Source organism: Oncorhynchus gorbuscha, linkage group LG05 (genome assembly GCF_021184085.1).
Source record: "Oncorhynchus gorbuscha isolate QuinsamMale2020 ecotype Even-year linkage group LG05, OgorEven_v1.0, whole genome shotgun sequence".
Lineage (NCBI taxonomy): Eukaryota > Metazoa > Chordata > Actinopteri > Salmoniformes > Salmonidae > Oncorhynchus > Oncorhynchus gorbuscha.
Genome location: NC_060177.1, coordinates 68,437,791 through 68,465,268, shown reverse-complemented (window position 1 = coordinate 68,465,268; position 27,478 = coordinate 68,437,791). Strand labels below are relative to the sequence as shown.

The 27,478-nt window shown below is 45.0% G+C and overlaps 2 protein-coding genes across 5 annotated transcripts; one reads left to right on the top strand and one right to left on the bottom strand.

The window, feature by feature from the left end:
• The first annotated feature begins 1,856 nt into the window (after nucleotides 1–1,856).
• On the top strand, nucleotides 1,857–21,721 carry svopa (SV2 related protein a). Its single transcript, XM_046350896.1, has 16 exons — nucleotides 1,857–1,997; nucleotides 11,349–11,509; nucleotides 11,756–11,841; nucleotides 12,016–12,114; nucleotides 12,354–12,425; nucleotides 12,845–12,969; nucleotides 13,871–13,934; nucleotides 14,275–14,400; nucleotides 14,490–14,618; nucleotides 17,296–17,369; nucleotides 17,609–17,685; nucleotides 18,459–18,563; nucleotides 18,716–18,827; nucleotides 19,158–19,239; nucleotides 19,717–19,806; nucleotides 19,936–21,721. Exons 1-16 carry the CDS (start codon nucleotides 1,963–1,965, stop codon nucleotides 20,149–20,151), a joined length of 1,653 nt encoding a protein of 550 aa, XP_046206852.1. The 5' UTR covers nucleotides 1,857–1,962; the 3' UTR covers nucleotides 20,152–21,721.
• An 8-nt stretch (nucleotides 21,722–21,729) lies between these two features.
• Nucleotides 21,730–27,113, bottom strand: dao.2 (D-amino-acid oxidase, tandem duplicate 2). Of its 4 annotated transcripts, XM_046350899.1 has the most exons (12): nucleotides 26,958–27,113; nucleotides 26,710–26,797; nucleotides 25,836–26,031; nucleotides 25,418–25,532; nucleotides 24,616–24,692; nucleotides 24,351–24,416; nucleotides 23,880–23,934; nucleotides 23,324–23,428; nucleotides 23,154–23,236; nucleotides 22,842–22,959; nucleotides 22,553–22,651; nucleotides 21,730–22,415 (listed from the first exon to the last, which is right to left on the bottom strand). In XM_046350899.1, the coding sequence occupies exons 3-12, from the start codon at nucleotides 26,027–26,029 to the stop codon at nucleotides 22,290–22,292; spliced, it is 1,038 nt and encodes a 345-aa protein (XP_046206855.1). In that variant the 5' UTR covers nucleotides 26,030–26,031; nucleotides 26,710–26,797; nucleotides 26,958–27,113; the 3' UTR covers nucleotides 21,730–22,289. The 4 variants fall into 4 exon arrangements, with proteins under 4 accessions (XP_046206855.1, XP_046206854.1, XP_046206856.1 ...); XM_046350898.1 differs by having other exon boundaries at nucleotides 26,710–27,037; XM_046350900.1 differs by lacking the exons at nucleotides 26,710–26,797; nucleotides 26,958–27,113 and adding an exon at nucleotides 26,392–26,685.
• Between the last annotated feature and the right edge of the window lie 365 nt (nucleotides 27,114–27,478).

The window sequence follows — 27,478 nt, the reverse complement described above, 5'->3', positions numbered from 1 at the left end:
TAAGATGGCATGCACAACAACAGAGAACATTAACTAAATACTTAGCTACAAAGATTTTATGTAGCAATAGCTGAAAACATTCAGTAATATGATCAAATAAGCTACGTTAAAATACCAACTTTACACCTTTTTCAACCTACAAAGTTGCGTTAGCTACCTAGCTAGCTGCAAAAAAAAGTACAAATACATCATCTTACCTTGTACATCGTGAATGTAACCCTCGATCCAGTCACAGTAACCTCCTAGTTTGACTGCCTTGGGCATACAGGGCTCCCGAGTAGCGCAGCGGTCTAAGGCACTGCATCTCAGCGCAAGAGGCGTCACAACAAGACCCTGTTTCGATTAACGTTACAGGCTGCATCACAACCGGACTTGATTGGAAGTCCCATGAGCGGCGCACAATTGTCCCAGCGTCGTTAGGGGTTGGCCGTCATTGTAAATAAAAATTTCTTCGGAACTAACTTGCCTAATTAAATTTAAAATACATTTTAAAAAGTCTAACGTCTTCATCTGCCCATGTATCGATATAAATCCAGTGTATTGTTGTTTTGACTAGCGACTTCCGGGGGTTACCCACCTCAGCCTCGCTTTCATTTCAAAATGGAGCCTGCGTGATTTAAGCGTATTATACAGGTTGTCACATGCTAAAAAGCATTCTATTTTACCCACAGAAATGTTCTAAATAACATCTTAATTACAAACCTGACTAGCATAAAAAAATGTTAGGATTGATTCCATAAGGGATCAAAAAGCTTGCAGCCTATAGCCTATCACAGACATGTGACAATGTCCCTTCTTATTTTCTCTCTGCATATGTGTGTGTGTGTGTGTGTGTGTGACAGACAGACAAATACAGAGAGTTCTAGGGCTCCCCAGTGGCACAGAGGTCTAAGGCACTGCATCTCAGTGTAAGAGGTGTCATTACAGTCCCTGGCTTGAATCCAGGTTGAATCACATCTGGCCATGATTGGGTGTCCTCACTACAGCAGTGTGTGTTTGTGACAGCCCCCCCAACACACACACACATTCCTCTGCTGATATAGATATAGCCTCTCTGTAAAGTATATATTCCCTCTGTAATCAGCCTATACTCCAAGGTTTTATGTTTGCTGCTCTTTATGATGTCTATGTGGACATGCGTCTGTATTCTGTCTGTTGTCTATTGCTGGCAGCACCTTCTCACTAAGGCAAATTATGGGTATGTGTAAATATACATGGCGAATAAAGGTAATTCTACAGACAAAGATTTGTCAAATGTTATTTGCACTTTGACTCAGGATTAAGCAGAAGTAGCTGAGTTTATAGAGTACTAGAGATCTGCATCTTAATTAGAGAAAGGTTTAGGTTAGTTCTGAGGGTCAATAGATGTTCATTGATTCTTAAACTATGAAAAAATGATCGAATCCCCATAGTAAATCCTTGCACTGGCAGCGGTTCTGAAATTTTCTCACAACAGCCTATGCAATAACGTGGTCTTCGTTGTGATTACTCTTTGTCTTTCTTCAATCAGTTTGAAATACCTTAATTTGCGATCAAACAGACTAAGACATCAGTTGTGTTGCACCATGCAGTGAACACACCGGTCGCGTTCCCCTGCTCAGACGTTGCATGCATAAACCAATGGTTGCGTGTTACGTCTCGACTGTGTCATCGACTGACAGATTGCTATAACATATGATGTGGTTAGCTGATACGTAAAATACCTAACCAGGCGTTGTAAGATCCGGTATGTGTCAGCAACGCCAGGGCAGAGGCATGCACCCGTCCTCTCTGACTGGAGCACTACTGTGACAACGACACTGGAAGCTGAAATTGTGAATATCCCGCTCCTCATTGGCTCTCCGCTGAGAACAAGGACGGGTCGCTCTCCGCAAGCCCGTGGTGCTGAAATCTCGTCTCGCTATGATAACAATGTAACGGCAATGAAACACTTCACTGTGGAACCCAATAAACATCACCAAAATGGAAGATGATTTGTTCCAGTTAAGACAACTCCCGTGAGTATAATCAACAATATATATGTATATATATAAAAATAGACTTAATTTCTAATTTGATCGTGGCTGGGCTAATTTGTTAAACCGACCCAACAGACACAGCCTTTCTTAGCACACATTTTCGTGATCGTTTGATTCGCAGCTGTTGGTTGACAGAATGATCTCTTGACAATATTATGTGCAACATTGCATTCCTCTGTTGAGATAGCCACAGTGCAATACGCCACTCTACGCGAATACAATGTGGCATGTCGAGGAACTGACGGTGCGTTTTGTTAGAAAGCATCATTGACCGGTAAACAGTAACCATAAACCAACTCCTCATATGGGTGCTACAACAAGGTCGCCTAGTATTTGTATCTATTTTTCCCTTGTATCTCAAGGTATTTTTTATTTGTAGTGACAGTGTGCATATTTGTCAAATGGTTCATTCACATCATTGCCTACTGCATATGAAGCTACTACTGTGACAACATCATTGGTCATTTCTTTATTTTGATCATCCATGAGTTGCACCAGTTTGTTCGTATGGATTGGATAACATATACTATTTTACACAACATGTAGCATATATAAAATTTAAATTAACAAATTCCCCTGATATTTCTGCTCGACAAAAGCCACGCATTTAGCCTACCAATTACTGTATAGGGGTTGCCTATTACTCAATACTTAGTAGCAACAATTATGACCACGATTTAGAATATCCATACTACAATGTCATCTCTTGTGGATGATAATCTATTATGTTAATTTATGTTTATTGTTAAAAGGATTAACATGTTTGTCACTGAAGGTACAGTGAGTTTAGGTAACGCTTTTAGTTTAGCTAGTCAAACAGAGATGTCCACACATGGCTGTCACTATCAATTTTCAACAAAGTTCCTATTGAGACTCTCCTTTTTAATGTGTAATAAAATAAAAGCATAACATTCTCTTTCTAATTGTTCCTATGGTAGTAAAGCAGTGACTTGGCAGTAGGCCTGGAAACGATCTAACTAAGAACTGAAATTGTGTAATAAGTGACTGTGGCTGCAAACCTTGAGTTCTAATGCTCAGAACTGCCTTTCTCCCCAGCGTGAACCCCCAAATAATATTTCCTAACAGGATACATAAGGTATATCTTAAAGCTATTATGTTGAAGGAGAGGAATTTTGAGGCAATTAGGCCACATTGAAACGTTACTGCAGAAAGTGTCAAGCCACCAACACAAAGGTTTACAGGATCTGTCCATTTTCCATTCTCCAAATCTATATATGGGATAAATGTGGGATTGTTCTGTACAGAACTGAAAGAAACTGAAGTACAGGAAACAAGACATGTTGATTTCTAGGCTCCTCACTGGGCCACCAGCTGTATTTATTCTGCCCTTGGCAAATCTGTGTAGTAATTACAGTGATTAAGACATCACTGGTTCTCCTTCTCACCCTTCTCTGTCTCAGAGGTGCATACAGGCCTGAAAGCAATTGATGTCAAAAAGTCCCTTGACTCTGATGCTCTAGGTGCCTGTCTACTACAATTAGCTGCAGACATAATTGCTCCCTCTTTAACATGCATCTTTAACCTCACCCTAGAATGTAATGAAATCCCCAAATTGTGGAAATCAGCATTTGTCCTACCTCTTTTGAAAGGTGATCCGACTCTACTGAATAACTTTAATCACAGATCTAAATTGTCTGTTCTGGCAAAGGTATTGGAGTCCCTAATTAACATGTAAGGTTTTTAATGATATTCACCGTGCTCTGGATAAGAAGCTACATTGTATATCTGTAGTCATAGACTTGTCAAAGGCGCTTGACACTGTGGACCATACTGTCTTAGTGTAGAGTTTGAAGTGCATTGAGTTCACTGGTCATGCTCAGGAGTGGTTTGTGAACTACTGGTCACTTCAAACCCAGTGTGTTAAGGCAGATGGCTGTAAGTCATACACAGTAGAGTTGTGCTCGGATGTGCCTCAAGGAATCCTTTTTGGTCCCCTGTTGTTTATTATCTATAGCAACAACATTGGGAGACATATTGAAACAGCTGATGTAGATTTTTATGCGGATGACATTGTTCTCTATTCAAGTGGCAGCAGTTTGACTTTGGCTTTTGAAAGATCTCAAACAGCTTTTATCGTTATTGAACAGAATCTGTACGATTTGAAGTTTGTTCTTAATTCTTCTAAAACAAAATGAATGATATTTTCCAATAATGAACACTCTGAAAACCATGTAATTACTACTTTGGAAGGACATTCTGTAGAGCAAGTCAAAACGTACAAATATCGGGGAGTTTGGGTGGATGAGAAGTTGAGCTTCACCACCCATATAGAGAACCTTGTCAAGAAACATAAGCTGCGTATTTGGTTTTATTACCGTCACAAAGCTTGTTTTTCCTTTGCCCCCAGAAAATGGTGGATTCGTTGTACTTTTCTCTCTGTGTTGAACAATGTTGATACTATGTATCTGCACTCCTCAAGCTCTACACTGGACTTTTGTTTCTGTGAATCATGCAGCCCTTTATTTTGAAACCAATCAGAGACGTCTAACTCAACATTATGATCTCTACAGTGCTGTCAGGTGGACATCACCAGCAACATGCAGGCTCAAACACGGGTACATTCTTATTTATAAGGCCATTTTAGGAGAACTGCCATTTTATCTTTTCTCTCTTCTAGCTTGAAATGAAAGCACATACAAGCTCAGAACTTGTAACGTTTTTCTAGGTGTGGTGAAGGAGAGTCGGACCAAACTGCAGCGTGTAGATTGCGATCCATGTTTAATGAACATAAAACGGAACACGAATCTAAAACACAAACACTACAAAACAAAGAACGTAACGAAAACCGAAAACAGCCTATACTAGTGAAAACTAACACAGACAGGAACAAGGACACTAAGGACAATCACCCACGACAAACTCAAAGAATATGGCTGCCTAAATATGGTTCCCAATCAGAGACAATGATAAACACCTGCCTCTGATTGAGAACCACTCCAGACAGCCATAGACCTTGCTAGATCACCCCACTAGCTACAATCCCAATACATACACACCAAAACCCCAAGACAAAACACACCACAATACAAAAACCCCATGCCACACCCTGGCCTGACCCAATACATGAAGATAAACACAAAATACTTAGACTAGGGCGTGACAGAACCCCCCCCCCCCTAAGGTGCGGACTCCCGAACGCACCTCAAAACAATTGGGAGGGTCCGGGTGGGCGTCTGTCCATGGTGGCGGCTCCGGCGCGGGACGTGGACCCCACTCAGTTGATGTCTTAGTCCCCTCTCCTTGCGTCCCTGGATAGTCCACCCTCGCCGCCGACCATGGCCTAGTAGTCCTCACCCAGAATCCCACTGGACTGAGGAGCAGATCGAGACTGAGAGAAAGCTCGGGACTGAGAGAAAGCTCGGGAGTGAGAGAAAGCTCAGGAGTGAGAGGAAGCTCAGGAGTGAGAGGAAGCTCAGGAGTAAGAGGAAGCTCAGGAGTGAGAGGAAGCTCAGGCAGGTAGATAGATCTACCAGATCCTGGCTGGCTGGTGGTCTCAGCAGATCCTGGCTGACTGTCGGATCTGGCGGATTCTGGGTGACTGGCAGATCCTGGCCGACTGGCAGATCCTGGCCGACTGGCAGTTCTAGCAGATCTGGAAGAGTCTGGTTGACTGGCAGATCTGGAAGATTCTGGTTGACTGGCAGATCTGGAAGATTCTGGCTGACTGGCGGATCCTGGCTGACTGGTGGATCCTGGCTGACTGGCGGATCCTGGCTGACTGGCAGATCCTGGCTGACTGGTGGATCCTGGCTTACTGGCATTGCTGGTGGATCCTGGCAGACTGGTGGATCCTGGCAGACTGGCGGATCCTGGCCGACTGGCAGATCCTGGCCGACTGGCAGTTCTGGCGGCGCTGGGCAGACTGGCGGCACTGGCGGCGCTGGGCAGACTGGCGGCACTGGTGGCGCTGGGCAGACTGGGGGCACTAGCGGCGCTGGGCAGACTGGCGGCGCTGGGCAGACTGGGGGCACAGGTGGCGCTGGGCAGACTGGCGGCGCAGGGTAGACTGGCGGCGCGGGCGGTGCTGGGCAGACTGGCGGCGCTGGGCAGACTGGCGGCACTGGTGGCGCTGGACAGACTGGCGGCGCTGGGCATACTGGCGGCGCTGGGCAGACTGGCGGTGCTGGGCAGACTGGCGGCACTGGTGGCGCTGGACAGACTGGCGGCGCTGGGCATACTGGCGGCGCTGGGCAGACTGGCGGTGCTGGGCAGACTGGCGGCGCTGGGCAGACTGGCGGCACTGGTGGCGCTGGGCAGACTGAAAGATCTGGCTGCTCCATGCTGACTGTCGGCTCTGGCTGCTCCACGCTGACTGGCGGCTCTGGCTGCTCCACGCTGACTGGCGGCTCTGGCTGCTCCATGTGGGCTGACAGCTCTGGCGGCTTCTTACAGACTGGCAGCTCCTTGCAGACTGACAGCTCCTTGCAGACTGACAGCTCTGGCTGCTTCATGCAGACTGACAGCTCCGGCTGCTTCATGCAGACTGACATCTCTGGCTGCTTCATGCAGACTGACAGCTCTGGCTGCTCCATGCAGACTGACAGCTCTGGCTGCTTCATGCAGACTGACTTCTCTGGCTGACTGGCAGATCCTGGCTGACTGGTGGATCCTGGCTGACTGGCATTTGTGGCGGATCCTGGTAGACTGGCGGATCCTGGCCGACTGGCAGATCCTGGCCGACTGGCAGATCCTGGCCGACTGGCAGATCTGGCGGCGCTGGGCAGACTGGCGGCGCTGGGCAGACTGGCGGCACTGGCGGTGCTGGGCAGACTGGGGGCACTAGCGGCGCTGGGCAGACTGGCGGCGCTGGGCAGACTGGAGACACTGGCGGCGCTGGGCAGACGGGGGGCACTGGCGGCTCTGGGCAGACTGGCAGCGCTGGGCAGACTGGGGGCTCTGGCGGCGCTGGGCAGACTAGGGGCACTGGCGGTGCTGGGCACACTGGCGGCACAGGGTAGACTGGCGGCGCGGGCGGCGCTGGGCAGACTGGCGGCGCTGGGCAGACTGGCGGCACTGGTGGCGCTGGACAGACTGGTGGCGCTGGGCATACTGGCAGCGCTGGGCAGACTGGCGGCGCTGGGCATACTGGCGGTGCTGGGCAGACTGGCGGCGCTGGGCAGACTGGCGGCACTGGTGGCGCTGGGCAGACTGAAAGATCTGGCTGCTCCATGCTGACTGGCGGCTCTGGCTGCTCCACGCTGACTGGCGGCTCTGGCTGCTCCATGTGGGCTGACAGCTCTGGCGGCTTCTTACAGACTGGCAACTCCTTGCAGACTGACAGCTCCTTGCAGACTGACAGCTCTGGCTGCTTCATGCAGACTGACAGCTCCGGCTGCTTCATGCAGACTGACAGCTCTGGCTGCTTCATGCAGACTGACAGCTCTGGCTGCTCCATGCAGACTGACAGCTTCATGCAGACTGACTTCTCTGGCTGACTGGCAGATCCTGGCTGACTGGTGGATCCTGGCTGACTGGCATTTGTGGCGGATCCTGGCAGACTGGCGGATCCTGGCCGACTGGCAGATCCTGGCCGACTGGCAGATCCTGGCCGACTGGCAGATCTGGCGGGGCTGGGCAGACTGGCGGCGCTGGGCAGACTGGCGGCACTGGCGGTGCTGGGCAGACTGGGGGCACTAGCGGCGCTGGGCAGACTGGCGGCGCTGGGCAGACTGGGGGCACTGGCGGCGCTGGGCAGACGGGGGGCACTGGCGGCTCTGGGCAGACTGGCGGCGCTGGGCAGACTGGGGGCTCTGGCGGTGCTGGGCACACTGGCGGCGCAGGGTAGACTGGCGGCGCGGGCGGCGCTGGACAGACTGGCGGCGCTGGGCAGACTGGCGGCACTGGTGGCGCTGGACAGACTGGCGGCGCTGGGCATACTGGCAGCGCTGGGCAGACTGGCGGCGCTGGGCATACTGGCGGCGCTGGGCATACTGGCTGCGCTGGGCAGACTGGCGGTGCTGGGCAGACTGGCGGCGCTGGGCAGACTGGCGGCACTGGTGGCGCTGGGCAGACTGAAAGATCTGGCTGCTCCATGCTGACTGTCGGCTCTGGCTGCTCCACACTGACTGGCGGCTCTGGCTGCTCCACGCTGACTGGCGGCTCTGAATGCTCCATGTGGGCTGACAGCTCTGGCGGCTTCTTCCAGACTGGCAGCTCCTTGCAGACTGACAGCTCCTTGCAGACTGACATCTCTGGCTGCTTCATGCAGACTGACAGCTCTGGCTGCTTCATGCAGGCTGACAGCTCTGGCGGCTTCTTACAGACTGGCAGCTCCTTGCAGACTGACAGCTCCTTACAGACTTACAGCTCCTTGCAGACTGACAGCTCCTTGCAGACTGGCAGCTCCTTGCAGACTGACAGCTCCTTGCAGACTGACAGCTCCTTGCAGACTGGCAGCTCCTTGCAGACTGACAGCTCTGGCTGCTTCATGCAGACTGACCTCTCTGGCTGCTCCATGCAGACTGACATCTCTGGCTGATCCATGCAGACTGACATCTCCTTGCAGACTGGCAGCTCCTTGCAGACTGACAGCTCCTTGCAGACTGACAGCTCTGGCTGCTTCATGCAGACTGACATCTCTGGCTGCTTCATGCAGACTGACAGCTCTGGCTGCTCCATGCATACTGACATCTCTGGCTGCTCCATGCAGACTGACAGCTCTGGCTGCGCTGAACAGACAGGAGACTCCAGCAGCACTGTAGAGGAAGAAGGCTCTAGCTGCGCTGAACAGGCGGGAGACTCCGGTAGCACAGGAGAGGAGAAAGGCTCTGATAGCGCTGAACAGGCGGGAGGCTCCGGCAGCGCAGGAGAGGCGCACTGTAGGCCTGATGCGTGGTGCTGGCACTGGTGGTACTGGGCCGAGGACACGCACAGGAAGCCTGATGCAGGGAGCTGCTACCGGAGGGCTGGTGTGTGGAGGTGGCACATGATGGGCTAGACCGTGAAGACTGGAGATCTTGAGAGCAGTGTTGGCACAGGACGTGCAAGGCTAGGGATGTGCACAGGAGGCCTGATGCGTGAGGCTGGCACCAACTTCACCAGCCGACTAACACGCACCTCAGGACGAGTATGGAGCGCTGACCCAGGTGCCATCAAATCCCGACACGTTCCGTCGGGCGAATTCCATGCAAAAAGCACCAACACAGCAACTCCCTCATTTCCCCATTAACTCCTTCACGGTCTCTGCTTCGCTCACCTCCAACACCGGCTCTGGTTCTGGTCTCCTCCTTGGCTCCTCACGATAAACAGGGAGAGTTGGCTCAGGTCTGAGTCCTGACTCTGCCACACTCTCCCTGAGCCCTCCCCAATAAATTTTTGGGGCTGACTCTCAGGCTTCCTTGCCAACCGTGTTCCCTCATATCGCCGGCTCCTCTCTCCTGCTGACTCTGCTCTCCTCGCTGCCTCCACCTGTTCCACCTTTGGGAGGCTACACTCCCCTGGTTTAGCCCAGGGTCAAGCATTTCGCTACACTCGCATTAACATCTGCTAACCATGTGTATGTGACAAATAAAATTTGATTTGATTTGATTTGGTCCTCTCCCGTCGAGGATTTCCTCCCATGTCCAGAAATCCTTATTTCGTATCTCCTCTTTGGGCTGCTCCTGCCTGTTGACACGCTGCTTGGTCCGTTTACGGTGGGTGATTCTGTAACAGTTTTCTAGGTGTGGTGAAGGAGAGTCGGACCAAACTGCAGCGTGTAGATTGCGATCCATGTTTAATGAACAAAAAACGGAACACGGATCTAAAACACAAACAATACAAAACAAAGAACGTAACGAAAACCGAAAACAGCCTATACTAGTGAAAACTAACATAGACAGGAACAAGGACACTAAGGACAATCACCCACGACAAACTCAAAGAATATGGCTGCCTAAATATGGTTCCCAATCAGAGACAATGATAAACACCTGCCTCTGATTGAGAACCACTCCAGACAGCCATAGACCTTGCTAGATCACCCCACTAGCTACAATCCCAATACATACACACCAAAACCCCAAGACAAAACACACCACAATACAAAAACCCCATGCCACACCCTGGCCTGACCCAATACATGAAGATAAACACAAAATACTTCGACCGGGGCGTGACAGATCTCAATCTTGTTATATGCTAGCAGTTCCAAAAATTAGAACTGAGCATGGAAAAAGGTCATTTCATTACTCAACCCCTTGGTCTTGGAATTCCCTCCAAGCCAAACTGAAACTCCAGAACCTGTTGTCCCTGGAGGAGTTCAAAGGACAAATATATGAACAGATTGTTGAGACATGTAGTTGTTTTTAGTTGTCACCCGATGTCACTTGTTTGCGTTGCCTTATGTAAGGAAGCATGTTGTGTTATTTCACATTCCTGCACGCACACATACACATTCACTGTCTTTTGCCTCCTCTTGCGAGACCGTCATTGTAAATAAGAATTTGTTCTTAATTGACTTGCCTGGTTAAATAAAGGTTAAAAAAATAAAGGTCTGCCTCAATGTTCCTTTTACAATGTTCCAGCCTCTATCAGCAATCTGTTATTTTACAAAATGAGGAGTTTATAAACTCCATGTACAGATAACATACAGGTGTTTTAAGTATTCATATTTTTCCTAAAATCCAATCTATAATCTATATATATCACTAGCCACTTTAAACAATGCTACCTTATATAATGTTACTTACCCTACATTATTCATCTCATATGCATATGTATATACTGTACTCTACATCATCGACTGCATCCTTATGTAACACGTATCACTAGCCACTTTAACTATGCCACTTTGTTTACTTTGTCTACACACTCATCTCATATGTATATACTGTACTCGATACCATCTACTGTATGCTGCTCTGTACCATCACTCATTCATATATCCTTATGTACATGTTCCTTATCCCCTTACACTGTGTATAAGATAGTAGTTTTGGAATTGTTAGTTAGATTACTTGTTGGTTATCACTGCATTGTCGGAACTAGAAGCACAAGCATTTCGCTACACTCGCATTTAACATCTGCTAACCATGTGTATGTGACAAATTTGATTTGATTTGATTTGATTTGATTTGATTTGCCATCTACACACAATTTTTAGGAGTCACACAAGTTTCTCAGTTGTGAACAGCAGTGCGCAACTTCCCTCCGTTTCCCTGACACATCTCACCCACTGGATTTCACCACCCAGTCACAAAGCACAGAGTACATAGGAACAGCTTATATCACCTAGGCAACATCCTCTCATTCTCGCTTCATTCAGCTCTGTTTCCTTACGATAGACTGGCAACTGATCAAAGTTGATCTTCCTGGCTTTCTTTCTTGCAGCGTGGTCAAGTTCCGTCGCACAGGTGATAGCACACGCTCTGAGGATGATGGCGGGGGCAGAGAGCAGGAGGTCCAGATCGATGGGAGGCAGGCTTATATGGAGTCTGTGGCACTTCAGGATGGTGCACCAGTACCTCGGGAGTTTGCTAATCCAACTGATGGTATGACTGGGTCCCTCCTCAGCTTCCACTCTCTCCTTCCACCTATCCCCTCCCTGCCTGGGGACCACTGGGCTTTTATAAGTGGCTTTATCTATTATGAGATTGATTACAGTTACTCATTTTGGACACATTTATTTTAATAACAGTTACTCATTTTGGACACATTTATTTTAATAACTTGTAATCCATTCTTGCAAGTCGTCATCTGTATTTTATGTGATTTCTTACTTGAGTTGTTCTCCACAGACACTTTCATGGTGGAGGATGCTGTGGAGGCCATTGGCTTTGGGAAGTTCCAGTGGAAACTCTCCATCCTCACTGGTCTGTCCTGGGTGAGCAGCCAAGCATTAGACAGGGCTAGTCTGGTCAGAGAGGAAAACATAACAGTTTCATAACATGTTGTGTATGTTCTGTATTACAAACAAGTGCATGTGGATTTATGAGCAAAATTCACTGTGCCTTCATTGTTTCCTTCCGCACTGGTCCTTATGGCTGTTGTTTTTCAGATGGCTGATGCTATGGAGATGATGATTCTGAGCATCCTAGCTCCACAGCTGCACTGTGAATGGAGGCTGCCAAGTCTGTGGGTGGCGCTACTCACCTCGGTAATGCCTGACACATTCTTACACTGACTACAAGTAATACTAAATGATGACTAGATTGGTGGGCTAACGGTAGTTGTTGAGAAGCTGGTGGTGATTGGATGGACTAGTAATTGTAGTGATGAGTTTAATAGCAGTAGCTGTTGATGTTAATGCAGTCTTACAGTGTCACTTGTCACTTTTCATTACAGATAAAGCCTCTACATATAGTGATAACTAGTCCCTCTGTTTCTTTTATCCAGGCGGTGTTCATTGGAATGATGATCAGCTCTTCCATTTGGGGGAACATATCCGACAAGTATGGCAGAAAAACAGTAAGTTCAACGACTGGGTTTATTATGGGGGAGGTTATGACTTTCACAACAGAACAGACACAGCCATATTGATGAATAATTCCACAACAGGACAGACACAGCTATATTGATTGATAATTTCACAACAGAACAGACACAGCTATATTGATGAATAATTTCACAACAGGACAGACACAGCTATATTGATTGATAATTTCACAACAAGAACAGACACAGCCATATTGATTAATAATTTCACAACAGTTATTTGTTTTACAGGCTTTCGTGAGACATCAGTTTTATATCAATGTATTGGGAAGAGATGGGGAATGGGGAGATCCATAACAGTGTGATGCGTGGTAGAGATAGTTGGGGTATTTTGTTGTCAGTGTCAGAGCTCACAGCTGTGGATGTGGGTGTGTATGTCTGTGTGTACACAGGGTCTGAAGATGAGTGTGGCGTGGACCATGTTCTATGGTGTCCTGAGCGCCTTTGCCCCCGTTTATGGCTGGATACTCTTCCTCCGTGCCCTGGTGGGCTTTGGCATCGGAGGAGCACCACAGTCGTACGTGTCCCTTCTCTCTGGCATTATAGCAATAACTACAGTATATACTTTAGTAGTTCAAAGTAAAGGATTGCGTTATGTTATTTACCCAGTTATAAGTAGGCCATTTATAACTGGGTAGATAACATACCCTGGCTGCTCCCCATAGGGACATTCATATTTCTCATATTTCTCATTGTCACAGTTGTAAACAAATATATAAATATATATTTTATTATTCATTCACACCTGCACTGCTGGAGCTCGGAGCTTAAGAATGGCACTGTACACTGCAACTACAACTCTGTGCATGTGACTAAATTGTCAGGACCCGGTACGAACCCGGGTCTCCGGAGTGAGAAACAGTCACTTAACCAACTGAGCCACGAATAGTCAGCAGAACCCAGAAGATGAGGCAGACACAGCAGTACTTGAGACGGTGTATTTAATGAAGTAAAAAGTGAAGTTCTTCAGGAAAACATGTAACTCCACAACCTCAAAAGGAATTCCACAAGAACAAAGGTAATCCTCCAAGACAAAAACGTAAATCCACAAGGTGGAAGGTATAGCATAAAAAGCCTCAAAAGATACTCAAACATAAATAAACAAGAACAAAAAACAAAATTCCACAAGAGAGTCTACCGGGATCAACAAGAGTTCACAGAATACTAGGGCTGGGTGCTAACATACAAACACAGAGCAAAGAACTGAGGAAAACTAAGGGTTTAAATACAATCAGGGGAAACGAGGCACAGGTGCAAATAATAATGGGGATCAAGGGAAAACAAAAGGTCAAAAAGCACAATGGGGGCATCTAGTGACCAAAAACCGGAACAACCCTGGCCAAATCCTGACATAAATAAAAAAATAAAACATCTTATTCAAGAAGTGGCATAATAGTCACATGTCCTTCTCCCTTCAGGGTGACACTGTATGCAGAGTTTCTCCCCATGAGGTCCAGAGCCACCTGCATCTTGCTGATAGAGGTATGGCTTACCCTTAACTAACCTATATTCTGTATGTAGTTCTACCTTCTGTCTGTAGCTTGTCCAACCCAACCCAATTCCTTTCCCCTACCCTTCTAACTCTGCTGTCCTGTGAGGTCCACTTTCAACTCTGTCAAGTCCTTACTTGATTTGAGACATTAGCAGGTCGGTGTGGTGCACATTGATCCACTTGTTTGTGAGTGATCCTCTTGATGCCAGGTTTGTGGCCCCTCAGGAGCAGGATAGGTCTCCACTCTTCGCTGGATCAATGAAGCTGCTTCACTGTGCCAGGGAACTCATCATGCCAACCTTCTCTGTACCTATTGCTGTGCCCCTGCAGATATTCTGGGCGCTCGGCACTGTGTTTGAGGTACTGTTGGCTATCGTGGTGATGCCCACTCTGGGCTGGCGCTGGCTGCTCGGCCTCTCTACCATTCCGCTCTTCATCTTTGCTATCCTCTCTTTTGTGAGTATGACAGTAACAGCTACTACCAATTCACTTGAATTCTGTTTTTTTACACTATTGAACGACTGACCCTTTTGTTTTGGACACAGTGGCTGCCAGAGAGTGCCCGCTATGATGTGTTGACAGGGAACCAGGAGAAAGCGCTGAACACCCTGAAGCGCATCGCCAAGGAGAACGGAGCCCCCATGCCCCTTGGAAAACTTGTGGCTGCAAGACAGGTATAGCCTGCCCTGCCCCGCTTTAGGCCCAGCTTTTGGAACTTTGGCTTTCCTGGACATAGCCACTATATTGTGATCACTGCATCCAATGGGTATGGATACAGATTTAGAACAAAGTTGTGATTGATACATGTGGATGATCTTGTTCCTGTAGTGTTTGTAAACACCCTGGTATGTTGATTAATTACCTGAACCAGATTACAGGCACTGGCTACAATGAGAAGCTTCCACTTGAGTGGACAGATTGATGAGAACAGGTCAATATTCAGGTCCCCAAGAAAGTAGACTTCTCTGTTTACATCACATACACTATCAAGCATTTAACACATATTATTTAGATATTGACTGTTAGCACTTGGTGGCCTTGCCACACCCCAAAATAAAAGGCTTTAGATGTGCCAAGTGAACCTGCAACCACAACACTTCAATAACACTTGACGTTTTCTGTAAGTCTTCACAAGGTTTTGTTTTCACACACTGTTGCTGGTATTTTGGCCCAGAAAAACAGCCCCAAAGCATGATGTTTCCACCATCATGCTTCAGTAGGTATGGTGTTCTTTGGATGCAACTCAGCATTCTTTGTCCTCTAAACACGACGAGTTGAATTTTTACCAAAAAGTTATATTTTGGTTTCATCTGACCATATGACATTCTCCTAATCTTCTTCTGGATCATCAGCTCTCTAGCAAACTTCAGACGGGCCTGGACATATACTGGCTTAAGCAGGGGGACACGTCTGGCACTGCAGGATTTGAGTCCCTGGCGGCGTAGTGTGTTACTGATGGTAGGCTTTGTTACTTTGGTCCCAGCTCTCTGCAGGTCATTCACTAGGTCCCCCTGTGTGGTTCTAGGATTTTTGCTCACTGTTCTTGTGATAATTTTGACCCCACGGGGTGAGATCTTGCGTGGAGCCCCAGATCGAGGGAGATTATCAGTGGTCTTGTATGTCTTCCATTGCTCCCACAGTTGATTTCTTCAAACCAAGCTGCTTACCTATTGCAGATTCAGTCTTCCCAGCCTGGTGCAGGTCTACAGTTTTGTTTCTGGTGTCCTTTGACAGCTCTTTGGTCTTGGCCATAGTGGAGTTTGGAGTGTGACTGTTTGAGGTTGTGGACAGGTGTCTTTTATACTGATAACAAGTTCAAACAGGTGCCATTAATACAGGTAACGAGTGGAGGACAGAGGAGCCTCTTGAAGAAGTTACAGGTCTGTGAGAGCCAGAAATCTTGTTTGTTTGTAGGTGACCAAATACTTATTTTCCACCATAATTTGCAAATAAATTCATGAAAAATCCTACAATGGGATTTTCTGGACTTCTTTTCTCAATTTGTCTGTCATAGTTGAAGTGTACCTATGATGAAAATTACAGGCCTCTCTCATCATTTTAAGTGGGAGAACTTGCACAATTGGTGGCTGACTAAATACTTTTTTGCCCCACTCTTAAGATCTTCTCTAAGCATTACAGGGATATGGCTCTGAATATATACAGCAACACTTCTGTCTCTTCTATAGATGTTATATCCCTGTATTGCTAATGCTGTGTCAAATTAATTATCTAAGTGAGTCTCAGAAATGGCTAATATATGAATGTTATCTGATATTAGCAAGTTATTGATTTCATGAACTTTATTTTTAAGGCTACATATATTAATATGGGCTATTTTCAGCCCATTACTGGGTAACTTATCAGAGATAGACATCATTTGGAAAAGAACAAACGAGATAAAAATATGCACATTTAAGTGTTTAAGCGTCTGTGTGTGCTGTGGGGTTGAACATATGAACCCATTGGCTTGGTTCTCTCATCCCTTCCAGGCTTTTAGAAAGGAGGGTGGACAATGAGCCTGTCATAACAGATGTAAGCAATGTCTCCACACGCTCTGGCAGCTTTCATGGCTGGGATAAGTTCTTTCCTCTTCTGGCGCACAGCTTCAGAATAGTCTTTGTTGAGGAAGATACACGTTCCTCTCAAGTTCTTGGCTCTTTCCAGAACAGCTACTTTGTCCTTGAACCTCTGGAACTCGACCACTATTAGCCTGGGCCTGTCACCTGGGCCGGTGGTGGGTTTTCCAGTCCTTTGGGCGCTCTCCACCTCAATCTTCCTGTGGTCCAAATTCAATTTCTCATTGATCATTTCCCTCACTTTCTCCTCAGGCTTGGTCCAGGTCTCATGTGGAGATTCTGCAATTCCGTCCACAACCCTATTATTCTGCCTTGATTGTCCTTGTTATCATGGATTCACACACAGAACTGATGTCCTCTCTCATCTTGCCGTTCTCCTGTTTCAATTCATTGAGCTGACCCTGGGAGAACTGCAAACTGTTCTTCAGGTCCTGGACCTCTCTGGTCAGGTTGTCCATTCTTTTATTAGTTGAATCCACCAGTATTTGGACAAAATACTTGAATCTATTTTCTTGTTGTTTAAACAATTGTTTGTAGAACTATTTTTGTTTCGTTTAAAAGATCCTTCCCCAATGATAGAGAGACACCATTGTCCTCAACGGTACTCCCACCAGCCTTGGTCTTTGTCATGGTAGCAATGTAGGCTACGCTGTTACTCCTCGCAGTTCCAGACAGGGCAAGTCACATGTAATGAAAATAGAGTGTACTAAAATGGTTGTAGTTTGTTTTGCTTCAGTTATTTATCTGTCATGTTGCTTTTCTGTTTTTCAATCAGGAGGACCGTGGGAAGATCCAGGATCTTTTCTCACCACATTTTCGCTGGACCACAATTCTGTTGTGGTTTATTTGGTAAATAACCCTTTTAACAAATAAAAACTTTGAATTTCCTCATTTACCACAATTTCCTCATTAAAAGTTAGTAAATCCCATCTGATGACTAATTTCAACTTTCCTACATTACTAAAACATAACCAGTGCTCTGTTACATACTTTGATTAAATGTCTTCATAAGAGTTGCATCTTTAATTAACCCAGTTTCCTTATGGGAATCTTTATATTGACTTAGCACTGTGTTTTATCTGTCTCAGGTTCTCTAATGCATTTGCCTACTATGGCCTGGTCCTGCTCACCACTGAGCTCTTCCAGGAGGGGGGCGCCTGTGGGGGTGAGTCACTGCTCCTCTCCTCTGACATCACCGGTAACACTCACACAAACACTCTCAAGGACAGCATTAACCTGCTGAGGCCAAACAATCTTATTAATCAGTTCATTCTTAGTGTAATAGGAGAACAACACAGGCCAAGGTAATTTCTGACATACAATTAACATGTCATCTTGACAACTAAAAACAGGATGTTTGTGTCATGCTTTAACCAAGAATAGCACCCGTTGACCTCAGGTCACATTAGCATATACACTGAGTGTACAAAACATTAGGAAACTGAATTGAGTTTGAAAAAATTCCCATCAGGTGCAGAAAGTGTGCCACAGGAATGCTGGCCCATATTGACAGTTCTTGATGTCCTTTGGGTGGTGGACATTCTCAAAAACTGTTGAGTTTGAAAAACCCATCAGCGTTGCAGTTCTTGACACACTCAAACCGGTGCACCTGGCACCTACTACCATACCACGTTCAAAAGCACTTAAATATTTTGTCTTGCCCATTTACTCTCTGAATGGCACAATCCATGTCTTAATTGTCTCAAGGCTTAACATTCATTATTTAACCTGTCTCCTCCCCTTCATCTACACTGATCAATAAGTGATCATAGCTTTCACTTGGATTTACCTGGCCAGTCTATGTCATGGCCAGAGCAATTGTATCTAATGTTTTGTACACTCAGTACAAGTCTCAAGGCCATTTCAGGAGTTGTGATTCTGTATGTCTGTAGTGATAACTGGTGCATCACGTGTTTCTTGTGTTATGTCTCCCTCTAGAGTCAAAGGGTAGTAAGAGGGAGCCCAGGTGTAGCCTGGAGTGTAAATACCTGACCTCAGACGACTACAAGGATCTGCTGTGGACCACCCTGTCTGAATTCCCAGGTATACTTCTTCAACCTCAACTCAGTCAGTATATTGCTAAATGCAATAATTGCTGTATGGGGAGCAGTGTACTGTGAAGTAAAGTAGGTTGTAAATTGTTCTGATCGATAAAAATATCTGAATAGATTGGTTGATGTGTTAATGTTGGGCAGGCCTACTGGTGACTCTGTGGGCCATCGATCGGCTGGGAAGGAGGAAGACCATGGCACTGTGCTTCTTTGTCTTCTCTCTCTGCCTTGTTCCACTCTACGCTTGTGTAGGGAGGTAAGACCATCCATTACGGCATTATTACTACTAGTATTAGTAATTTACTACTCTCAAATTTAACATGACAAACATCACACTGTGGTGGAGCCACAATTGACAACACAGTAACTGTGTTGCATTTAACAGTGCTGTTGTTATTAACAGTGTTGTTGTTAACAGTGTTGTTGTTATTACCAGTGTTGTTGTTAAGTGTTGTTGTTAACAGTGTTGCTATTAACAGTGCTGTTATTATGATAAACAGTGTTGTTAACGGTGTTGTTGTTATTACCCGTGTTGTTGTTAACAGTGTTGTTGTTGTTATTAACATTGTTGTTGTCTCTGCTCCAGGACCTGGTTGACAGTATTGATATTCATCGCCAGGGCATTCATTGCAGGAGGTTTCCAGGCTGCTTATGTCTACACCCCTGAGGTGAGTTGATCGGCCATGGAACCCTATGGCTACATTATTGACTCTATGAACGCCAGCTCGTACTCTAAAAACAAAGCTGAAGTGACTTGGCCTTGATTACAGGTCGACGGAGGTGGACAAACACGACTTTGATTTATAACCAGATCAAACACTGTAGCTCTGCCTCTTCCTCTGTTATTGTATAACTATGTCTTGAGGTTATTTATGGCTTCAAGATTATACTACATTTCAGACGTCGGCTTTCTGTTCAGTTGTATTTCTTTGATCGATTTGTAACTAAACGAAGGACTAGTTCTTTGCTCCATACTCTTCTTCCCCATTGGCTTCTAATAAGCGTCAATATGGTACAAACTAAAAACATACTGTAAATGCAAATAAGGTGTAAAATGGACATTCCCCTTTGCGTAAACCACTTGAAGTGTCTGTCCTGAATGTTTATGAGTCATGTATTCCTATGGTGTTCTCCTGACTCCATAGGTATATCCAACAGCAACCAGAGCGTTAGGTCTGGGCACTAGTAGTGGAATGGCCAGAGTGGGAGCCCTCATCACACCCTTTGTTGCACAGGTAAAAAAAAAATGAAAGGTTACCACAACCAATATAAGGTATATTTGCTTTGTACTTAATGTGTACTGAAAGACAGTCAAGTCTTCACAGAGATACACTAATACTGCCTTCCTCCTCTCTTTCCTGCAGGTGATGTTGGAGTCTTCTGTGTACCTGACTCTGTCAGTGTATAGCATCTGTTGCATGCTAGCTGCCATCGCCTCATGTGCTCTGCCCATTGAGACCACTGGCCGGGGCCTCCAGGAGTCCAGCCACCGCGAGTGGGGCCAGGAGATGATGGGCCGGGCCCATGGCAACAGCTCTGGGGGCATCCCACACTCTGACTCTGGGTCCCAGGAGGACTGAACACAGGCAAGAAGGTGGTGGAGGATGGAGGCTGGAGTGGAAAAGAGGGGCAATGAAGGAGAAGGAAGCTAGGCAAGAAGCCCTTGTCCATTCTCAACTCAAATGTGTCATTACTGGTTTGTATATAGGCACCACAGTGGCTTGAGAGAGAGCCTGCCAGCAAAATGTTATTCAAAAACATTTCTCTCCGATTTTAATCTTCGACCACTACCATGATTTTTGCTAATGTACGATAACCGCACTCTGAGTGAGACAGAGCTCAATGGAGTATTCAAAGTTGCACTGGATGGTGGCAGGGAGAAAAAACATTCGGGTGGGATTGCCATTCTTCCAGCTCAGTATTCGAATTTTACAGTCATATTGTGAGAGAAGAACAGCAAGAGCGATGGTAGAAGAGTGTGATAGAGGACGTTGATTTGCTGCATTGTTTCTATTAAACCCGTTTCCTCTAAGAGATCATACTCAGGTCCTACTACTTGTTTTTGGATGAGGGACAAATTGAGGACTTTTGCCTAATGAAAGGGCAGCTGCTTTGAAACATCCCAAAAAGTCCATTATCTTGTGCAACGCTTTAATGAAAACAATGACATGTAAACGAATTTCTATCTAATGTTACCGTAATTACTCACTCAACATAATCAAATCTGTACATCTTGGGTTGTCTGCACGTCCCCATCACCACGGTAACCATCAGCCACTGTAATCACCCTGCGGTCAACTGACATGAGGCACTTCGAGGTGTGGGGTCACTAATCTCAGTTACACTTCAGTTTAGAAACGTATAAGTGAGGCAATCATAATGATGACGTAAAGTCTCTCTGTGCAGCTGGTATAAGCATTTATTAGCACTCATATTGTAGTCTGACTTGAACGGGATCGTACTGTTGTTGCACAGTGAACATTGTTTATGTAAATTAGGGAAATTGCAGATGGGTACAGATGAAAGTTCATGCCAGGTGTTACAATGCTTATATGTGCACGTTGAAGGCTTCATATGTCATGAAACTGAAGTGCTACTGAAATCTTTGAACCGTACTATACTTTCACCTCTTATTCACCCAGAGTTGTCAGTCTGGTACAGTAGTATTTACTCCACATGAGTGAAATTATTCAAAGCAAACATAAGCACATGGTTTTTCAGGGTACACCTCAATGGCTGGCTGTGAATGCTAAACATCATGTTAACCTGAATTCACATATTAAACACAGAACACTCAACAATACTGATAATACAAACACACACACAAACCTTCATACAACAATTTATCGGAGTGGTACAGCTTTTGCTTACTGGACAAAAGTTATCTCTGTATATACTATACCAATACCTGGTTTGGTTGTTGTTTGTTGGTGAGGTGGTGCGGGGATGGTCTTTGTCCCCTTGTAAAAGTAACACATGAAACAAGTTGTTGTTGAAAATGGTAGTGAACCCTGGACTTGTCCTAAAAGCTGTTTCCTACATGCCTGCCATTGCAATTTAGTACCACATTAAAAATGTCTGTGCACAGATTCTTCTCAGTACACTGGATGTAAATGTGTATGATACAACAATAAATTAAGTTTCAAAAAAGAAGAATGTTGGATTGTGGAAGTATTTATTTCTTCACTCATTTTCAAACTTCATAAGTTTTAAAACTCATGATAGAACATTATTAATAAGATATCTTAACATTTTTGTTTGATATTGCACTCCTATTTTTATGTCATTTGTAAGATCACACTTTTGGAAAAAATGTATTGGTTCAATATGTTATATATTAGCATCTCTTCAACTACAATATAAAATTGTAACTTTTCAAAATAGATTTCAACCGATTAGTTAATAGTTATGACTACACAACAAAGGAAATTGTCATTCAATAAAAGCAATCCTGATGACTGGAATGACACCATTTTAAGGCTGGCTGGTAGTCTTTGTTTTCCAAGTTAGCTGGTTTTGGGTTAATCGGGTACTCCACTACCTGAACTCTGATTTTGAGTTGTTCTCTTGCAAATACGAATTAACCCTCACTGTTGTCTGAAGGCCCCAGGAGTTTCCTATGCGGGTTCCTTCGCAAACCGTTCTGATGTTAAAATGGTCCCATACAGACATGTGAGAGATACTGATGCCACTGCTGTTTAGGTAATAAACCACTAGTTCACAAACGAGACCTGGGCTCCCAGCCCTTCTGCTCCAATATCTCCCCCAAGAGCCGAGCTGCCTCCTGTGCACAGCCTCGGTGGATGGTCAATCCGAACCCTCCATGGCCATAGTTGTGGATCACCTGAAAACAGCACATTAATATCAGTGTTATGTCTATGTACTTCTAATCTGGAGCCTAAAGGGTGACAAACACTAACAGCCAAACAATACATCTTGGTTACTGAAGAAGTAGTAACCAATCTATTCTTGGTGACTCACCTCAAATGTGGTTGGTCCAGACTGCATGGTCTCCCTCTCCAGTCGGACTTTACTACGAACAGGCCTGAGCCCTGACCAGTCCTCCACTATCCGGGCATGCTGAGGAGTCAGGGGGGGTGAGCCATATGAATAAACAGACAGGGAAGAGCTAGCTAATGTAGTTATACTGTATCTGTACTTGTATTGTCTACTGGATGAGAAGCATTGATTTGGTTTGATGGCTGAGCCATTTAAACATAGGTGCTGGCTGTCAGACCAGGGATCTTTTCAAAGGTCTGTGACCTCTGACCTTGAGGCTGGGCTCCAGCTGGCAGGCCCCCTCCCATATCGCCTTGTGGTCCTCAGAGTTGTTCTGCTCACTCCAGTTCCCCAGCTGGAAACACCCACCAACAACCACTGAACGACTCCTACAGAGACAGGGCAGAAGTTATTGGTCTTCAATTCACTGTATTCCAAAATAAATAAATAAAACAAGGAGCTGAATACATAGACAAAGGTATACTTTGATTCTGTAATTATATGCAACAACTTGAAAAATGTGTAATAACTGGTTTATTGACACCTGCAGTAGGTGGAATTTCTGATATTTTATCCACTTTACCCTGGTATAATGTACGGTGAATTGTAGGTTCCAGCAGAGAAATTGTGGGTGAGGATCCAATGCTTAAGCCATGGAGCATCCACCTGAAACACAGACAGATTAAGAGTAACATAATCAGCCATGTCCTCATTGTAATTACCAAACTCACCTTTCAACCTTTGCACTCTGACCTTCAGTATCTGCCCACGGCCTGGTGTGAGGTCAGGGTCAGGCTGGAGATCCCCTGACCTCACTCCGGTGCAGTTGATGATGACGTCTGCCCCACTCTCCGCAAGCTGAACTCAACAGACAAGGCGGCAGGAAGAAAAGTTGGGAGGTTGAATTAAAATAAATAAACACGGCTGATATTCATGAACAGGGATTTATGAAAGCCAAAGCTCTCCCTCTCTCTGGGGTGGTTTGTAGGATATTAATGACTGGATATTGGATATGAATACTTTCAGGATATTTCTCAAAATTAAACACTGAGTAAAACTAATATGGTTGAGCTGCTCTCTGAGCATGAATGCACTGTACTGTGTAAGACACTCCCATTGGGTAAGGAAAACACATGCCTAGATTAGATGGAAATTAAATAAGCACAGTAAAATTACTGTCATCAAGACAAAAGAGGCCAAGGACAGAATGAGGTCCTCAGAAAATACAGCACCTTCTTTCTTCATACTCCTTGTGAGGTGGGTCTTAGAACATTCCGCACTGTTCATTATATTCATTTAGAACTCTCACCACTTTGAAGGACTCTATCCTCCTCTGGTAAAATGTCACACCTCGCTTCTGTAACCTAGAAACATCACATAAAGGTATATAGAAAAGGTAGTAATATAGGGAAGCCAAATTGCACATATTTATATGATGTTAGGTTGGATGCTAAAACATAATATTGACCTTGAGAGATGATGAAACCACCATAAGAAATAAATAACACATGATCTTTTGCTTCCCCTTCCCACTAGATGAACCCATCTTATCCCACAGCTGTGCCAATATAAAGTTATTCTCAAACAACTGGTTTGACCATTTGTAAAAATTCTAACTGCTTTAAAATTGTATATTTTGTAATGAACTAAACTGGTCATAGATTTATGTAAAATATAGATGGTTAACTTAAGAAATGGAAATGCTTGATCATATGGCCCTGTGTGTATGAACTATCAACACTTTTTTGGATATCACAGATAAGGTAAGTAAATCACCCACCAGTCCATCAGCCAAGGCAAGTAACTTTTCCCCTCCACCATGAGAGCAGTGTTGAACCACCCATAGCTAAAAGGCCCCCCGACATAAACAAGGGGAGAGTGACAGTGAGGGTCAAAAACAATGACAACTGATAGGGGCACATGCTGCATGACCAGACTCATTCTAAAGTCATCAGCCGTATAGGGTTGCATGACTCCTGTCGACATATGACAACAGCCAACGGGACTAATGCAACAAAAGCATAGCAAATGTCCAAACAAAGTACCAGTATGCAGGAAACAGCTCCAGCTCTCGTTTAGTAAGCCGTCTGAAGCCCAGCACACTATCTTTAAAAGAGGGATCCTGCAATAAAAGAAAGTGAATATAGTTATTAGTTACTAATTATTTTCATGACCTTCCATGCCTGTGCTGGTTTGAGGTTGTAATGCAGAGGCTTCATTAATCCTTTAGCCTTGTGACAGAGAGAGCATACAGTGTGGTCTCAGTGGCCATGTCTTCTAATTATGTCATGGACCTGTCTTTGTAATGCTGAAGAGTAGACTATTGAGATGGGCTTAGTGTATTCAGACTATTCAGAAAATACAAACATTGTAAACTTAGCGAAGCAACTGCTACGATAGACCATTACTACACTGTAATAACACAGATGGTGGAACAGGAACTTGGGCTCAAGTTCATCTACTTCAGCAAAAGGCTTATCCAGAAGTAGATAAGACTTTACAACAACTGGGCTCCCGAGTGGCGCAGCAGTCTAAGGCACTGCATCTCAGTGCAATTGGCTTCACTACAGTCCCTGGTTTGAATCCAGGCTGCATCACATCCGGGTGTGACTGGGAGTCCAATAGGGCGGTGCACAATTGGCCCAGTGTCGTCCGGGTTTGGCCGGGGTAGGCCGTCATTGTAAATAATATTTTTTTCTTAACTGACTAGCCTAGTTAAATAAAAATCTTGAAATGTTTAACTGCTAGGCCTTGCCTCCATGTGAGTGATGAAGTATGGGTCAGTTAACTGTTATCTGAGGGTGAATCTATGTCATGATATTTTGCTGAAGATACACTAATACTCACTGGTGCAGGCTCACTGCAAAGGTTGTAGCCAGACTGGAGGAAAATCCCCATTTTGATAGAGTCCGGGGAGCTCAGGAAGCTCAACAGGTAATCAAACGTCTCCTTACACCATTTACTGCAAAATAACACAGAGAATGATACAGTGTAAGCATTCATTTATAAAACATTCTATTGATTCACTGACTACAGGCATGCACAAAATGTACTCATCACAGGAGGTTGGTGGCACCTTAACTGGGGAAAATAGGCTTGTGGTAATGACTGGAGCGGTATCAGTGGAATGGTATCAAATATATCAAACAGATGGTTTCCAGATGTTTGATGCCATTCCATTTGCTCCATTCCGGCCATTATTATGAGCCGCTCCCCTCAGCAGCCTCCACTGGTATTCATAGAGCCAAGCAGAAAGCCCTCTCACGTCTCCTGGACATTGCCCTTGTCGTAGAGGTATGGCTGCCAGAATCCTGCAGCCCCATCGCTGGTGGTCAGTGGGGTGAAGCAGTCCGCATACACCTCAATGGTCAGTGGACTGACTATGGAGTGGTACTGCTCATAGATGCTTTGAGCTGTGGACAGGCCACTGACCCCAGCTCCGATCACTGCCACACGCATGTCTGGAAATAACAAACACAACAGTTTACTGTTGTTGCTACTTCTGTTGTTATTATTACTTATTTTTGTTTCTGATTTGCATCCATTCATTGTGACCTTGGTTCTGCTCAGAATCTGCTACCATTCCATATAACTTTTAACAAACATTTACATGTCCTTGAGTGTACCTGACCCTCTGACCATCTAACTGTATGAAGTAGCCTGAAATTGTGAAAAAAACAAACAGAATATAAATATATATCAAAACAACCCCGAGCTGACAAGGTAGAAAGCTGTCGTTCTGCCCCTGAACAAGGCAGCTAACCCACTGTTCCCCGGTAGACCATCAAAAGTAAATAAGAATTTGTTCTTAATTTACTTACCTAGTTTTTAAAAAATTAAAGCCTGCACGTGTCAACACTTTGACAAATCCTTCTGAAAACAACATTGGAAACTGACAAAGTAGCAATATAGCCTGTAGAGATTGGTATAAGTATGCTTCTTGCAGGTTAAAACAGTGTGAAGTATCTGTTTTGCTCGATATTCGATGGCTTTGCTGCAACTTTGAAAATGAAACATTCTCGAAATGGCGATTGGTTGGATGCAGAATGTAAGAAAAGAAGGTGCACAAATAATTCAAGAAATGTCAAAGTAAACTAGAAATGATTATAAAATGGAGACAGCAGGAAAACTGGATTTACCTTCTAAGTTGCCTTGTCCTCGAGCTGACAATCCGCCTCCAAATATAGCGTCACATGGTCGGTCCAAGGTACAGAAGTCGTTTTGGGTCTACGTGACAGATAAAGGCTTGAATATGAAAATATATCCCACTCTATTAGCCTTGCCCGGCAATGAATAATGTACTGTAGAAAAATATTTTGTTAAAACTAATAGAATTACAAAAATGACATCTACTTCTACTAGGTAACATTTAAAACGTTCGCCGTACTTTAACCCATAAGGCCTGTAGGGGAGAGAGGCGAATGTTGAGCCATTTTTACGCGTCTTTCTTTTTCCCAAAGCAGTTAAGACAAAACCACGTCTCGTTATTCAGAGGCGTTCTACAACGCTTTGAGCGCTCTCCAAGTCCGGAAGGGAATATCACGTACACGAAATTTCAGCCTCTGATTAATAACGTTTGCCCTTGTATTTCAAGATTGAAAAATATAATAACATAATGTCGTTGACAGAGCTAGCCATTAACGTCCCTTAACGCTCAAAGACAGATTCAATGGCTGTAGCATAGCTTATTCTACTGAATGATTAGCTAATAAATATTTGAGAAATTATGAATAGTAAGCATATGCTTTTACCTGATAATACACTACTAATGCTAATATAACAACTTCAAATACCGAGCTAGTAACGTTAAGTAGCCTAAGTAAACTTAGCTGACCTTCAATTGGGGTAATTCAGCAGAGTTCTGAGACATTTTCACAACTCATTGAAACTCTGAAATTAAATACTTGG

Coding starts and splice junctions, on each gene's coding strand:
- svopa (XM_046350896.1), top strand. CDS start 1,963: ATGGAAGATGATTTGTTCCAGTTAAGACAACTCCC. Junction 11,510..11,755: donor GTTTGCTAATCCAACTGATG/GTATGACTGGGT, acceptor TGTTCTCCACAG/ACACTTTCATGGTGGAGGAT. Junction 19,807..19,935: donor TCACACCCTTTGTTGCACAG/GTAAAAAAAAAA, acceptor TCTTTCCTGCAG/GTGATGTTGGAGTCTTCTGT.
- dao.2 (XM_046350899.1), bottom strand. CDS start 26,029: ATGCGTGTGGCAGTGATCGGAGCTGGGGTCAGTGGCCTGTCCACAGCT. Junction 24,417..24,615: donor GAGCTGTTTCCTGCATACTG/GTACTTTGTTTG, acceptor GGGGCCTTTTAG/CTATGGGTGGTTCAACACTG. Junction 23,935..24,350: donor TTGCCTTGGCTGATGGACTG/GTGGGTGATTTA, acceptor TGATGTTTCTAG/GTTACAGAAGCGAGGTGTGA.